The following is a 17,418-nucleotide window of genomic DNA, read 5'->3' on the forward strand; positions in this document are numbered from 1 at the left end:
GGTAAATTTGCCTAATACCATAAAGTGAAGGGGCTTCTTACCCAGAGACCATCTTTAGGTTATCATTTATGATTTTTATGATTTATTGACAATCTTTAGATACAGTGGCTCTACTAGCTATGAATATATATACAACTACTTTTAGTTTCACAAGCCCACAAAAACTTATCTTTTTAAAAGATGGAAGGCATTTAACTAAAACTTCAAGAAAGCTTAAAGATCATCTCACCTCTCGTCTTTCCACATTTTTTTTATATATGGAAAAAAAAGTTTAGAGCAGATTTACCTAGTAAGAGGCAAGGCTTGTATAGCATTCAATTTTCTTGCTTCTTATTTCCATGTTTATGAGAAACTTACCTAAGTCTCCTGCGGAATGTAAGATTCCTGATGCCTATTATATTTGACTGAAGTTCCCAGTCTAATCAAGCTCTAAAATTTTATGTGCTATAATTCCAATCCTCCTTTTGAGACCACAGTTGGATCAATCTTCCTGATAAATTTCAAATAAGCTAGCAGATCAAGTAAATCAATCAATTTGTATAAAATACTGTCTTCCTCCATTCTTGTCAAGTGAAAAGAAAATGGGATTCTTTGACCTATTTGACTAACATATTTTAGCAATATTGCTGTTAACATATACCTACTATGTATTGTGCTATTTAGATGATCGGACATAAGAATAAGAAGCTAGACCAATGAGTATGGTGTTCGGAAGACTAAAGACCAGGATGAACAGAAATATCTGAACAATGCTGTGTAAAAGAAAATGGGTCCTGAAGACTTTGCTATTGTTTTTTCTCCTCTTTTGTTCATTTGTTTATTTTTTGGTGTACCACATACAGAGGAAGAAGAATGAACAAGGGAAAGCCTTTGTTTTTTGACCTAGCAAAGATGGTGTTCTATTAAAAGGTGATAGAAAGAACACAGAATTATTCCACTTTTTCTTTGCTCCTATCTTCTGTAACATGGAAAATAATCTTCATGGTGGAAAGACACAGAAAGGTGAGAGGTAATATGGCATAATTTTTTTAAATGAGCCTTGGAATCAAACATTAATTTGAACCCAGGCTCTTCTCTTAGGAGTTATGCGGTCTTATACTATTTATCTGCTCTGAGTCTCACTTGATGGTATCAATAGTTCCATCCCCCAGAGTGTTAGAAGTATATAAGGCACTTTGACACAGTAACAGCTTAATAATTGATATGTAATAGGGTATGGATGCCCAAAATAGGTAAGAAAATAAATAAGAATTTTAAATTAGGCAATAATTTAAAGTCTAAAAAAATTACATTTCAGTGTGCTGAAAGAACTTATAAAAGCAATACTGATGTCACTGCTGGTAACTTTTGAAAAGTCATGGCAAATGATAGATGTGCTAGATTGTTGCTTCAATTTTCCAAAAAAAAAAAAAAGGGAAAAAAAGATTTTCAAGATTCGGTAATTCTAACCAGCCAGCTAGAAGGAAATTCCAGATGCAGTATGGATTATGAAACAGATATTCTATATGCAATTTTAAAAGGAAGTTGTGATTGCTGAAACCAGCACTTAATCAAACACAAATCATGCTGAAAGCAACAAGATTTCCTCTTTTTTTTTTGTCTTTTGAGGGACTGCAAGACTAATCAGAGAAATGTCGTAGCCATGATATATTTGCATCTGAAGAGGACATGTGACAAAGGTTTTATGAATCTTTAATATACTAATGTGCATTATAAATATCCAGAGGAAGCTACTCAGTTCAGCACTTTTTAAATTATTTGACTGTGGAACCCTTTTTTTTGCAGAGTAAAATCTGAAAGAAGTTGAGTTGGGCGGAACTTTGGGAAACACTAGTGTAAGCCTGGAAAATAAATCTCCACTTTTTAGGTAGCTTTGGGTATATTGTGTTTATTTTCAAACATCACCTTTTAAAGAAACCCAGACAAACTAGAGTATTTCCAAAGGAGGGGCTAGAGTAACAAATTATATAACGCTATATTGCAGAAGAAATAATTAGGAGCTATGAAAGAGACACCTTGGGGAGTAAGGTTGTCCTGATGGTTGATTTCAAGTTTTTTAATGGTTGTTATACGGAGACAGAACTGGATTACTTCTGTTTAGTTTAAGCAACCAGAAATAGGAGTACTATCTAAGAATTACAGGGCAGCAGGTTTTGGCTGAATATAAAGATTTTTGTGAGAGCGCTAGTCCTGGGATTTGACAGACCTACAATTCAACACCAGTCCTGCAGTTTTTGGTCAGGTAGCTTAATCTCTCAGAAACTAGGTTTTCTCATTTGTAATAGGGGGAAGTTGATGGAGGTACTACAAAGAGTAAATACTACATTAAATTTTATAAGGTCCATACAATTTCTGGCACATAGTAAGTGTTCAAGGAATGGAATTCTGGTGTTATTGGTAACATATAGAGCTACTCAATAATGAAAAGGATGGAGGACATCTGATAGCAGAGAACATCTCAAGAGTGTAAATGTTCAAGCACATTCTTAATTATTTAAAAAAGAACTGAAAGTCTACTTTGGGCAACACATCGGGGAAGTAGCTGTGACTCAGTTCCTGTCTTTATGAGCTAAGTCACATGGGGACAAGCAGGGGAGTTAAGGCAAATATATTAAACAACAGTAACACAAGGATGAATGCTTGCAAGAATATCAGAAATTATGAGCATGAGTGCTGATTATTTTGAGGGAAATATGGAAGGATATATGAAAGTGGTAGCATATGAAGAATAGAAAATTTTTCAATGGATGTGGTAAGAAAGGAAGCAGCATGTTACAGAAGGAACTATTATGAAGAGAGGCTGTAGGCAAAAAAGCATAGGAACGTATCCAGAGAAGCAGCACAATTTGAAGGGGATATAAATGCAAAACTAGAGATAAAATGAGACACAATTCTGGATAATTATTGGGGGAACTGCAGAGTGGATCTTGTACTTGACTTGGGGGTCAGTGGGGAGACTAAATATTATGAGAGAAAGAAAAGACTGTCTTTATCCAAACTTAAAAAAAAAAAAATCATGAAGTTGACAGTGGCAATAAAATTGGTTAGGATCTGTGTGATTCCTAAAGCAGGAAACCCAATTAAAAAAATAGCACAGTATAGGATAACTGGCCAGCCAAATGCAGAAGGTTGAAACTGCACCCCTTCATTATACCATATATAAAAATTAACTTAAGATGGATTAAAGACTTAAATATAAAACGCAAAACTATAGAAACCCTGTAAGACAACCTAGGCAATACCATGCAGGATATACACATGGACAAAGATTTCATGATGAAGACACCAAAAGCAAAAGTTGACAAATGAGAACTAATTACACTAAGGATCGTCTCTACAGCAAAAGAAAACTATGAACAGGAATAAACAACTGATAGAATGGGAGAAAATTTTTGCAAACTATGCACCTGACAAAGGTCTAGTATCCATCATCTATAAGGAAGTTAAGTAAATTTACAAGAAAAAAAAAACATTAAAAGTGGATAGAGGACATGAATAGATACTTTTCAAAAGAAGACATATATGCAGCCAACAATCATATGAACAAAAAGTTCAACATCACTTATCATTAGAGAAATGCAAATAAAAACTACAATGAGATACCACCTCACACCGGTCACAGTGGCTATTATGAAAAAGTAAAAAAATAACAGGTGCTGGCAAAGTTGTTGAGAAAAGGAAACACTTATACCCCGTTGGTGGGAGTGTTAGTTCAACCATTGTGGAAGACAGTGTGGCGATTCTTCAAAGACCTAAAGACAGAAATCCCATTCAACCCAGCAATCCCATTACTGGGTATATTATACCCAAAGGAATATAAATTGTTCTGTTATAAACACACATGTATGTGAATGTTTATTGCAACACTATATGCAATAACAAATACATGGAATCAACCTAAATGCTCATCAATGACAGACTGGACAAAGAAAATGTGATGTATGTATATCATGGAATACTAAGCAGCCATAAAAAAGGATGAGATCATGTCCTTTGTGGGGACATGGATGGAACTGGAGGCCATTATCCTTAGCAAACTAATGCAGGAACAGAAAACCAAATACTGCATATTCTCACTTATAAGTGGGAGCTAAATAATGAGAAAATATGGAAACATTAGATGGGAAAAACACACACTGGGCCTATTGGAGGTGGAGTGTGGGAAGAGGGAGAGAATCAGGAAAAATAACTAATGGGTACTAGGCTTAATACCTGAGTGGTGAAATAATCTGTAAAACAAGCCCCCATGAAACATATTTACCTATGCAACAAATCTGCACATGTACCCTTGAACTTACAAGTTTTTTTTTTTTTTTTTTTTAGTTAGCACAATAAGTGAAAAATAAAGAGAATCTCAAGTAGGGTGGAAACAGTGGGAATAGAAAGGAAGTCCTCAATGGGATCCACATGAAGAGCAGGCTCTGTTGGAGAATATCTGACAGCAGACAAGGGAGGTGATAGTCTCAGAAGACCAAGTTTCAGTTAAGGGAGGTCTTAGCAGCAGTTTTCCAAGAGAAAGTCATGTCAGGAGTATTCCTCAGCAGAATAGCCAACAGCAACTCTTACTGAACATTTATTCAATAGATGAATACATTATTGGCCATTTTTGGTTTGGGTTAAAATGAAACAAAAACAGATAGATGTAAACATGAATGAATGAATGATTTGGGTTGAGCTCTAAAGAGAAAAATGGAAGATGGTAATACAAGCAAAAGTTTGTCAGAGTCAATCTGAGGAAACGGAAGGCTGGCTGGATAGAGATGTGAGTAGAGAACTAGCAAAGACCTTTTCCAAGGATGAGTGAAGGGCAGAGGAGCTAAATCAGGGCTTGACCAAATAGGGCCTCTGGCCGAACCCAGCCCTACCCACCTGTTTTGTGCAGCCCATGAGCTACCAATAAATTTTATGTTTTTAGATGGTTAAATTCAAAGAATGATAGCATTTCATGACATGTGAAAATGATATGAAACTCAAATTTCAACTTCCATGAATAAAGTGACGATGGTTTTTGTTATTTTATTATTATTATTATTATTATTTTTGCAGAAAGGACTGGCTTGCACTTTTTAAACATTAGTTATATTATTCTCACTACAACCCTATGAGATAAAATTCGTTGTTCCCATTTTACTGATGAGCAAACTGCAGCTTATATTTCAGCCAAAGTCACACAGTTCATTAAGGACAGAGTCATCCACGGCAATCTGCCTATCCAGATGTTCCATTTTCCCCTAGGGTAAAAGCACTGGCTCTAAGAATAGTGAGAACAAAACATACTTATAAAAGAGAGTTGGGGGAGGGGATTGGGGGCTGGGCATGGTGGCTCATGCCTGTAATCCCAGCACTTTGGGAGGCCAAGGTGAGTGGATCATTTGAGGTCAAGAGTTCAAGCCTGGCCAACATGGTGAAACCCCGTCTCTACTAAAAATATAAAAATTAGCGAGGCGTGGTGGCGGGCGCCTATAATCCCAGTTATTCGGGAGGCTGAGACAGGAGAATCACTTCAGCCCAGGAGGCAGAGGTTGCAGTCAGCGGAGATCGCACCATTGCACTCCAGGTTGGGCGACAGAGCGAGACTCCGTCTCAAAAAACAAAAACAAACAAACAAACAGAAAACAAAGGGAGTTGGGGAGTGTTTTGAATGCTTAGAGGACAGTTTGGGAACTCAATTAGAAGGGGACAGTTTAAGCAGACATATTTCTAAGAGACTTATAATGAGTTAACTCATTTGATCCTCACAACTCCTCCATGAGTTGGATGCTATTATTAACAACTCAGTATTAGATAAAGAATTAGATACCTTCTTAAAGACCACTTCCCAGGAGAAAGACTGTGTGTGAGTACTCTGAAGCTTTGGGTCTTCTGGTGGGTGATACCACTGGGTTTCCAAAGGCTCAACCAGCCAAGCGAAGTGTCTTTGACCTCGTCGTGTTCAAAGTGCTTAGGGAAGGATTCTACGGACTGGGCTTTTACCCTGGTGTCCTGCACTCTTGCTCCAAGACTTCTCTCACCACTCTCAATCCCCTAAATGCAGCTTCTGACAGCTTCTAGCTACGAGTTCTTGGGCTCCTCCTTGGTGACTTCCTCTTAAGATAATTTGAGTTACCACAAATCAGCATTTGAAGAAATGCAGCAGATAAGTTGAAAATTTAAGTGCTGAGGGATGTCAAGGCCAAAACAATCCTGTAGAAAGCCCAGAGGCAGATGACAGTCTTTCGTCAAAGATTTCACTGCTGTAGATTTCTGAGAGTGCTGTGTAGCTGTCCTTTTCATCCTGCGTTTGCCACTTTGAACAGTCACTTTCACACTTGGAACTTACTTGCGGCTCTGCTGACAAAACAGGAAGTGATTTGAATACAGTCTGTTTTTATGACCTTTCAACATCAGGAGTTTGAAAAGTTTTAGCAGTGTATTTACAGCCTTGCTTTAGTACTTCTATTTCTTATAAAACAACCGTGTAGGGGTTAAAGTATCAGTGCAAAGTGCTGTTCAAACATTGAGTCAGCAATGAGCTCTGCACGCCAGCCTTTGGTGCATGTTAAATTCAAAACAAGCCTAGCGTTTTTTTTTTTTTTTTTTTTTTTTTTTGGATAGAAACTGGTGGGGGTGGGGAAAGAATGAAGGAACTGGGAAGAGAAGGAGGGGAAGTTAAACCTTGCTTCCCACTCTGTCTTTCTCAGAAAACCAAACATGGCATCTTCCATGAGGAGCTTGTTTTCTGACCACGGGAGATATGTTGAATCTTTCCGGAGGTTTCTCAGCCATTCCACGGAACACCAGTGCATGCAGGAATTCATGGACAAGAAGCTGCCTGGCATAATAGCAAGGTAACAAAAGGGACGTTGTTGTCAAAGGGACAAGCCTGAGACTCGCTGTGCGTCAGTGATAGATGGGTCTAGCTCAGCCTCGCAGGCTGGGCACGGGGATAAGGGCGAGTTACTGATAGCAACTCCCCCTCGTCCCCCTCCTCGCTGCCCTGCCCTGTCTTTCTCCTGCAGTGCTTTGGTTCCACGTTTGCTTTAAACACTCAAAGGCTCCCATTTGTGCTGTATTTCCAGCTGCATAGAGATAAGTGTTAACCATTTGAAGGCATAAATCCATGTTCATTTGGAAAAAGATAAGATGCTAATCTTCGAACTCAGACTTTTCAGCCCTTCTCCAAATTTTACATCCCCAAAAAGGCCCAAAGGGAGTCTGGTATGCTTTTCATCAGAATCAAATATAAATAGTTGCCAAAGTACGATTTGCCCTGAGGATTGAGTCCCTCAGTTCTCATAATATCCATTTAAATTCATTTTCCTTGTCCATTGTTGTAGTTATCACTCTCTTCCCCAAAATTGTCTTTTTCTTTCAACTTAATATTAGCAATGTGTTCCTTAAAAAAAGAACCATTTTCTCATTATCAGTGAAACTCACTGGTTCCTATCCTTCTTGCAGAGTTCTTTTTTGGGGTGATTAATGTGTTCAATTTGTGCCAGAGCTGATAAGCATTATGAGAGTAACAGATTCCACATGCTAAAGATAATCAAATCACCTATCTAGGGGTGATTTGCTGTAACTCACTCTGCTTCAGGAAATAATAATGGAAAACTGGGAAGAAATGACTATGGATCCAATTTGCAAACAGCAAAGGAAAGTGGTATTTTATCTTTTGCTGAATTTCTCTATTGTAGGCCTGAAATTCTTTCACCTATGTCTGACCAGAGCAGGCATTATTAGATGTATATAAAATTTTATTTCCCTTTCTATTTAACATGATTCAGATTTTAAATGTTAGCTTTCAAAAAATAGGATACTATATATTAAAAATTAATATATAATAGGATAAGGATGCCAAACATCAAAGCAGATGGCAAATACAGATAACTTCTTATCTAGGAACTAATTATAGTTAACCTCTTTGGGTTTCTTTGCTCACTTCTAAAGTTAAAGGTAATGAGTTAATTTCTCAATTCTTTTCCAGTACGAAAAGTATTGCTCATGTCTGTAGCTTACCAGATTTTTGGTTTTCTTCAGCCATACAGAGTTTGGTTTGAAGAGGTGCTGTGGATGGAGATAACGTAATAAAAGATGAATGACCCCTTCCTTATCTTCAAAGTTTAAATCTAACTGGAAATATTATAAAATCTGTGAAAGACTGAAGAATTTTTAAGGGCACACTGTGTGTCTTTTAACAATAGTATATAGTTAGGAAGGATCAAACTCAGTGTCATTTATTTAAAAAGTAATTTTTTCCTGAAGGTAGTGTTTGAAATAAGATTTAGCTGAAGAACCTTTAAAATTGTTGCTTATAGTTGTCTATGAGTTATGAAGTACCAAAACGTGATTAGGATATGCTTTGTGTATGTTAGGGCAGGGTTTGTTGAGTTGGTGGCTCACTGTGCTAATTGAGTGTGGAGCGAGCATATTAACATTTTATTAAAGCAAGACATGCTCATATTTTAAAACATCAAATGGTTCTAAAAACAATCAAATGGTTCTAAAGTGGGTGGGGCCTATAACAAATCCCACCCACTCCATTCTTGATTCTCACTCTCCAGAAGCAACCACTTTCAGCACTTTGAAATCTTTTAGTTATTTATGGAATTTTCTTTCATAATTCAAAATAACATGTTATTTTTCTATTTCTTCATTTTGCTGTATTAAAATAGCTAATTAGCATGCATATTTCCCACCCTTTCATGTCACCATATTTAGTCAAAATTTTGGTTAAATAATTTGAGTGTTTATGTTATTTTGCCTATGTACATATTATTAATAATTGAGCAATATATTAGACTATGCTTACATTTCCTTTTATGTACAACTTTTTGTTTTCCCTAGAGTTGACTATTGCCTTAATTTTGGTTTCTTTTCTTAGTTCTCTATGTACCTATTACTACTTTGATTCCGAAGCAGATATACTAATCTCGTCTCAATATATGCAAACATATCAAGGAATCTGTTTATTTTACCCCAAGGGAACAACTTTTCTGAAGCCCTCTGTTCTTTTTTTCAGTTTAGGAAGATCTGCTTTGGCCTGTTATACAACTGTTAAGGAGGGAGTTTATTTCACTTTCTGAGAATCATTTTCTTTCTGAAGTATTTAACTCCCTGATTCTGTATCTCATGCCTTTCATTTGTTTCCTCAGTCCTTTGTTTCCTGAACTAATTCTTTAAAAGCTTTAATAGTGAATGAGAGGTAAACTTTTTGAGACTTTGTATGTTTAAAAATCCCTTGGTTCTATGTTCATCGTTAGACAGTTTGACTGGATATAGAACTGTATACTGAAAACAGTTTTGTATCATAGATCTAAAGGTACTTTTACGGCGGGGCGCGGTGGCTCAAGCCTGTAATCCCAGCACTTTGGGAGGCCGAGACGGGCGGATCACGAGGTCAGGAGATCGAGACCATCCTGGCTAACATGGTGAAACCCCGTCTCTACTAAAAAATACAAAAAACTAGCCGGGTGAGGTGGCGGGCGCCTGTAGTCCCAGCTACTCGGAGGCTGAGGCAGGAGAATGGCGTAAACCCGAGAGGCGGAGCTTGCAGTGAGCTGAGATCCGGCCACTGCACTCCAGCCTGGGCGGCAGAGCGAGACTCCGTCTCAAAAAAAAAAATAAATAAAATAAAATAAAATAAAATAAAATAAAATAAAGGTACTTTTACATTGTCTCTTAGATACCAGAATTGCTGTTAACAAATAAAATACTGGCCAGGTGTGTTGGTTCGTGCATGTAATCTCAGCACTTTGGGAGGCTGAGGCGGGAGGATTACTTGAGCCCAGGAGTTTGAGACAAGCCTAGGCAACACAGCAAGATCCCATCTCTACAGAAAAAGTAAAAAAATTAGCTGAACAAGGTGGCGTGCACCTGTAGCACTGGCTACTCCAGAGGCTGAAGTGGGAAGATTGCTTAAGTCCGGGAGATCAAGGCTTCAGTGAGACATGATTGTGACATTGCACTCAGTCTAGATGACAGAGTGAGACCCTGTCTCATACAAGAGAAAAAAAGAAATCAAATGCTACTCAAAATTCTCATCCTTGGCTTGTGGAATAACTTTTACATTATGTGTTTTGTTTTCACTATTTTGAACTTTTTAGAATCTGATCTCTAGTACTCTGAAATTTTAAAATAGTGAGTTGTGAAATGGTTCCTTTTCACCCATTTTGTGGGTACTCCCTGGGCGAATTCAGTTGAGATTCAGACCCTTCAGTTATGAGGAACTTTGGTAATCATTCCTCCCCTCTGTTTTATTTTTCTGAAACTTTTACTCATCAAATACTTCCTGGATTGATTACCTAATTTTCTTGTATTTCCAGTTTGCTACGACTTTCTCTTTCAGCCTATCTATTAATTTTTTACTATTATATTTTTAATTTCCAAGAATGTTTTCTATAGCATTCTTTTCATCATTATCAGATGTAATACCTTCTTATTCATTACAAAATGTTCCTCTGCTCTCTCTGCCTCTTTCAGTCTCTGTTTCTTATGTTCGACAGCCTAATAAGCCTTGGTTTTCTGTTCAATCAAATAATGAGGCGCTAAAAGGTAGTCAGTTTCTCTTTGTGTAAGTCAGGGCAGGGTTTGTTGAGTGAGTAGCTCACTGAATAATTGAGTGTGGCCTCAGCTCTTTCCTGGGTGATCCTCAGATATAAAATCATGTTAACTTTATTACTGAGATGATTTGTTTCCCTATGGAGGAATTCTTCAATTCCCTATTTGGGGGTAGATGGTGGGGCAGGGCTTGGTGGCAGGAAAAATTATAGTATATAACTATAAATAGTAAACTTGGTTATTGGTGTTGCATATAAAACTTTTAAATCCTTGGCTAGAAAATAGTAAGTTTTCAATAATTATTTGCTGTCATTATAATATGTGAAATGGGATGAATGATAGTATCTAACTCATAGAGGAATTTTAAGGATTCAAAGAGGTGATTCACATAAGTCACTTACATGTGCCTAGAATCATAATAATTGCTAATATATGTGGAGTGCTTGTCATGTGCAGTTACATTTCTAAGAGCTTTACATGAATTAAATAATTGAATCCTCACAATTTCTCCATGAATTAGAAACAGTTACTAATAATCCTACAAGAGAGGTGATATTATTATCTTATCTCACTGAAATGTCAAATAACTTGCTCAAGGTAACGTATCAATAACCTGGGATTTCAACTTGGGTCCTCTGCTTCATAGCCTCCCTATGCTGTCATAGATGTAAGCATTTTAAAGAATGAACAAAAGGTTAAGATAGAAATGGATATGTTAGGATGTAGGATTATGAACTGGAGGATAATTAGAACTGAAAAAGGCAACTCATTTATAGGTGTTCTTGACCCTAGACTTTGCAAGATTCCTTTAGAACCTTACTTCAACCTTTGTTCCCATCCTGTGACTGTGCAAGCTTTTGCAATGAAGACAAAACACAGGTTTGTTTACCATCCCACAGTCCAAAGAAACAAACACCATCCTTTTCCCTTCATGGTTCCCCTGTAGCAGTCATCTCTTATCCTTCTCTCTTTCATCCTTTTTCAACAGACTCCAGATCTGCTTCCTCATTTTTGAGCTCACTTTTAATCCCATTGCCATCTGACTGCAGTCCTCAGTCTTCTTTTTCTCAAAAGAGGACATTCATACAGCCAACAGACACATGAAAAAATGCTCATCATCACTGGCCATCAGAGAAATGCAAATCAAAACCACAATGAGATACCATCTCACACCAGTTAGAATGGCAATCATTAAAAAGTAAGGAAACAACAGGTGGTGGAGAGGATGTGGAGAAATAGGAACACTTTTACACTGTTGGTGGGATTGTAAACTAGTTCAACCATTATGGAAAACAGTATGGCGATTCCTCAAGGATCTAGAACTAGATGTACCATATGACCCAGCCATCCCATTACTGGGGATATACCCAAAGGATGATAAATCATGCTGCTATAAAGTCACATGCACACGTATGTTTATTGCGGCACTATTCACAACAGCAAAGACTTGGAATCAACCCAAATGTCCATCAGTGACAGACTGGATTAAGAAAATGTGGCACATATACACCACGGAATACTATGCAGCCATAAAAAAGGATGAGTTTGTGTCCTTTGTAGGGACATGGATGCAACTGGAAACCATCATTCTCAGCAAACTATCGCAAGAACAGAAAACCAAACACCGCATGTTCTCACTCATAGGTGGGAACTGAACAATGAGATCACTTGGACTCGGGAAGGGGAACATCACACACCGGGGCCTATCACGGGGAGGGGGGAGGGGGGAGGGATTGCATTGGGAGTTATACCTGATGTAAATGACGAGTTGATGGGTGCTGACGAGTTGATGGGTGCAGCACACCAGCATGGCACATGTATACATATGTAACAAACCTGCATGTTATGCACATGTACCCTAGAACTTAAAGTATAATTAAAAAAAAGAAAGAAAGAAAGAAAGAAAAACCAGAAAACAAAAAAGAAAAAAAATCACTATCTAAACCCCATAGCACCTAACAATGTTCTAGGAATTATTAACATTATTACTTCAAACTTTATATTAAAAGCATGAATGAACTTAAAAAAAACTGCTATTATTAAAGACACTCATATTGCCAAATTCGATGTAGATTTTTCCTTTTTTAAGTAGTACACTCTGCTGCTTTTGCTACGACTAAGGGCTTTCTCTGCCTTCAGTTACTCTAGTACTTCTCTGTGCTTTCTTTTCTTCTCTGTCTTTTTTGTGTATTCTTCACAATCCAGTTATCTTTAGAAGTTGATATTGGATCACCATCCACTACTACTCTAACTCTGCAGTAACTTTGGGTGATGGAATCTACTCTTCTAGAATTGACTATTACTTTATGATGATGATTCTCCAGAATACATCCCTGGCCCCGATTTCTCTTCTCCTAGCTTAAATCTTGCAAATTCAAATGTTTGCCGAATTCTTATTTATTTTTTTAAAAAGCCCTGACAAAAACATAAGCTTGTTACCAAACTATATTTCTCAGCTTCCTTTTTGGCATCACCCTTTTCCCAGTCATCCAAGCCTGAAACAGGGAAGTCATTGCGCACCCATATTTTTTTTTTTCTTACGTCTTCACATCAGTCTAACAGCAAGTCCTACTGGCTTATTTCCCAATCTATCTACTTCATTCTATTTCTAGTACCTGAGTCATAATTCAGGGCTTTATTGTCTCACATTTCATTTTGAGAGCAAAGTGATATCTATTTTTTTAATGCCTAGGATAGAATACACATAATACATGTTTAATAAACATTTGTTCATTAAAAGTAAGGTAAAAAAAAAAAGGGGTAGGGGAGGAAAGAAGGCAGACATTATAGATAGTGGGAACCACCTGAGCCTTTCCCCTATCTACGATGGGTGGCTTATTATATTACCAGACTCGAAATTCCACTTTTTCTATTCTTATTCTCCAAACAATATTCAAACAAATGGCATTTTCTACCTCTGAGATGTACATAATGCCATTTCCAAGTCTCCCAGTTCAAGATTGTTAATGAATAAAACCTGTATTTTGAAATATACTCTAAAGATGGCAATATAACTGGTATAATTGGGAACTTTCATGTTGGCCTAGTTTTCGTTCATTGTATTTTTAGTCTGTTCTCTTCAACTAGACTAGATAATCAGATTTCACAAAGCACCTAACACATTTTTCTAAAACTACATAATTTTTTTTCTTTCAGGATTGGAGACACAAAATCAGAAATTAAGATTCTAAGCATAGGCGGAGGTGCAGGTACGAATAATATATTTTTAAAGTTTATATTTCACTTCAAACATTATGCTGTGTGATGACAATATTGTTCATTTTTTAAGAAAGGTTTCTTTTTCTTTTTTTTTTTTTTTGCTGTTGGAAGAGATCAGCTTATTAAAACTAGCAATATTACTTCAACTAACATTAATGCCCCCAGAGATTTACAGGGTATAGGACACTAGCCTTCATTACTATCTCTATTGTGAATAAGGGATGTGACTTATTCTTTTGATAAATGAAAAATCAAATAATCAAATAGGATAACTTTAAGGGTAACTCTTATCCAAAATGATTAAAATACTCACAGAAAAGGAAAATCTCATAAGAAGCTTCTTAAGCTTGTGCCACTTAAAGCCTTGTTCATGGACTGGTTACTGCTTTTCAAACTGTTATTTGCCCATGTGAAGATTAGAAATATGCACTGGAATATAAACTGATGCATAGCTTTTTTCATTGAGAAAGTCTTACCATGGGGAAAAATTGTGCTCAATGACAGAGTTAATTTACACTCTTGTGGACACATTCTTTGAGTGGCATGGGCCTAATCTGTTCCCTTCCTCTTAGTTCCAAAACTGAATGCTTAGAATTACCTCTAGCATTCAGAACACTCCTAAGCACCCCCTGGTTTTTTGTTGTTGTTGTTGTTTTTTTGACGGAGTCTCAGTCTGTCGCCCAGGCTGGAGTGTGCAGTGGTGCAATCTTGGCTCAGTGCAACCTCCACCTCCCGAGTTCAAGCAATTGTCCTGTCTCAGCATCCTGAGTAGCTGGGATTACAGGCGCCAACCACCACACCTGGCTAAATTTTGTGTTTTTAATAGAGATGGGGGTTTCACCATCTTGGCCAAGCTGGTCTTGAACTCCTGACCTCATAATCCACTCACCTTGGCCTCCCAAAGTGCTGGGATTATAAGCGTGAGCCACCACACCCAGCCCTAAGCACCCTTTTACAGGCATTTTATAGTCTCATTACTTTTAGATCCAGCATTTTCATTCTAGGGGAAAATTGAAAGTCTGGAAAGGTAGATGAACACAGATAACTCGGCCCCCAATGAACTGTATGATCTTGGCTGAAACATCAGTAAAATGAGAACAATTAATGTTATCTCATAAGGTTGTAGTGAGAGTGATATAGGTAGCATTTACAAAGTGCTTAGGACATCTTATTGCTCCTGGAGGGTGAAGGTTATTCTCTTCTGCAAAAGTGAAATAAGTTTCATCTCAAGACTTTTCCTCATATCAACTCCTGAACAGTGTTTGCTTCATTTTTAAGTTGCTACTCATCTGGAAGTTTGGGTTAATGCATTATTATGTTTGAAATATGTAGATATATTATTGATATATTTATCTTTAGTTATTTTATTTTGCCTGAGTGATAGTTCAATAATGGTTACAATTTGATATCAAGTGGACCCTATTGTCACTTGTAACTTAATGCCAACTGGTAATCCCTTGAACCTCTTAAGTATAAGTGTTCTAGTGCCTCATGAATGAGTTGAATTGTGGCTCATATTAACACAAAGATAACTCTAATGAAATGAGATCACTAATTTTTTGTTTTTTTGTTTGTTTGTTTTTTGAGATGAAGTCTCACTCTCTTGCCCAGGCTAGAGTGCAGTGGCACGATCTTGGCTCACTGCAACCTCTGACTCCCAGGTTCAAGCAATTCTCCCTGCTTCAGCCTCCCAAGTAGCTGGGATTATAGGAACCCGCCACCACACCAGGCTAATTTTTGTATTTTTTAGTAGAGATGGGGTTTCGCCGTGTTGGTCAGGCTGGTCTCGAACTCCTAACCTTGAGTGATTTGCCTGCCTCAGCCTCCCAAAGTGCTGAGATTACAGGCATAAGCCACCATGCCTGACAGAGATCGTTGATTGTAATGTCATTATTTGTTAATTTTTCTTGAAATACACTGTGATATAGTGTAATAAGAAGTAATCCTTAAAATCATTTTACTTTATTATCATCTTGCACCAAGAAAATAGAAACCAACAAAGACAGACAATGAAGGGGATTGTCATGAACAATACCATGGAGGGTATTTAAGCTAAAATACTTTGTTATTGGTTATGGATACTTTAAGTCCCCAAAATTATAATACTTATGAATTGTCTAAAGAATGTCTTATTAATTCATTTAACCAAGACAATTATTTCCTGTGTGTTTTGGATATGAGTTTCAGGCAACCAACAGGCAATGAGACTATCATTTGATAGTGTCACTTGTGCTTGGACAAGAAGAGAAGCCCTACAAGAAAAAGTAATTAAAAACAATCTCTATCATGGCCAAGTTAATTGACCTTTTAATATAAAGTTAATTGAATTTCTAATGCAAATTTATCCAGATGCTTATAATCTATCTAGAGAAAGGAACATTTGGCCTGCACGGTGAGTCCTTACATAAAGGTGCGCATAGAAGCTGATATAGAGAACTTAACAAAATAGAGGGAGCAACTCTTGGAGTTCTTCTGACTGAGCCCCAATAATGTATTAATAACAAGCTCTGCCTTGGGGAGAATGTGGGTGCCCTTTAAGGTCACTTTTCATAAGAAATCAATCAGAAATATAAGAAAAACTCCAAGAAAAATTCAAGTTATATATACTTAGTTTTCACTACCCAACCAAGTTATATGAAATCAAAAGCAATGCATTTAAAATCCCTAGGTCTAGGTGTCTGTTGCTTGAAAAACCAGTGTTTTGAGGGGAGAGGACACTGTACTTCAGTTAGTTTGAGTGCTGACGTAGCAACTGAGAGATGGTTATCTAATCACCTATTATTGGCCTGACTGCAGAACAATGCATTACTATACAGCAAGGAACTTTCTATCCTTGCCTTACAGAAATGGTCTTCGCACATATTCTATGATCTACAGGGTGCCTGAAAGTTTTGTATTGTCCCATGGCTTGAGTATCCTTCCAAATCATTCATTAAACTCCAGTGCCTAGCAAATGAAGCTGTTGATCCTGTTCAGTCCTTTGTGCTCAGCTCCTGTAATGTATCTCATAGGGTCCCATTTCTGTCTTAGTTTACAGGTTTTACTACCTCAATTTTCTTTCCTTGTTTGCACAGATAGGTAGGCACATGGCTTTGGTGCAAATATTCTCTAAGCATTCATAATGGTGCTACCACTTCTCCCACCGTGCTTCAAAAACACGCAAAAGCAAACCAGCTAAAAGCCTTCCTAGATGAAATTGCTACTTTTATACCACTTAATTATCGTGTTTTGAGGTGGGGGGGTCTATCTGATTTTTTTCAGAGACATGAGCAGGGAGAGGATGCACATGTGCCCTATCGATTGGCTTCTCCTCTTGAGTCTGGTGTTTGTGTGGAAAGAGTTTTCATAGTTTAAGAGAGACTGTAAGGTTTTTGCAAAAGGTGCTTGGCACTTCAGTTTAGAAGCCAAGCAATTATTAGGGCTCTGAAAAATTCGAAAGAAAGGAAATAGATGGCAAACTCTTTGAGTCATCTTCCATATCAATAAAGTATAACTGATAAATAACACTGTTATCCATAGATTTGCATTCTAATGTTAGGAAAATGTATGAAATAAATATTATATGAACCCAATAGGAATAAAGAGAGGAAAACAAACCATGAACTGAAACACAGACCATGTAACTTTTACAGAGAACAAACTGGGAAGTGTAAAGTTATGCAT

General features: G+C 37.3%; 1 protein-coding gene and 1 long non-coding RNA gene across 2 annotated transcripts in view; one reads left to right on the top strand and one right to left on the bottom strand.

The window, feature by feature from the left end:
- Window positions 1-6,332, bottom strand: part of LOC114671322 (uncharacterized) — a 113,538-nt gene extending 107,206 nt beyond the window's left edge. Inside the window, exon 1 of the long non-coding RNA XR_013401849.1 lies at window positions 5,801-6,332. This is a non-coding gene — a long non-coding RNA (uncharacterized LOC114671322). The remainder of the gene's footprint in view (window positions 1-5,800) is intronic.
- A 318-nt stretch (window positions 6,333-6,650) lies between these two features.
- The window catches only part of LOC703857 (histamine N-methyltransferase-like), a 49,552-nt gene continuing 38,784 nt past the window's right edge, over window positions 6,651-17,418 (top strand). The window contains exons 1-2 of the mRNA XM_028830671.2: window positions 6,651-6,827; window positions 13,693-13,745. Of these exons, the coding sequence (XP_028686504.2) occupies window positions 6,691-6,827; window positions 13,693-13,745 (190 nt within the window). The 5' untranslated portion in view covers window positions 6,651-6,690. The remainder of the gene's footprint in view (window positions 6,828-13,692; window positions 13,746-17,418) is intronic.

The sequence above is a fragment of the Macaca mulatta genome, chromosome 12, assembly GCF_049350105.2.
Source record: "Macaca mulatta isolate MMU2019108-1 chromosome 12, T2T-MMU8v2.0, whole genome shotgun sequence".
In the NCBI taxonomy this organism is placed as follows: Eukaryota; Metazoa; Chordata; class Mammalia; order Primates; family Cercopithecidae; genus Macaca; species Macaca mulatta.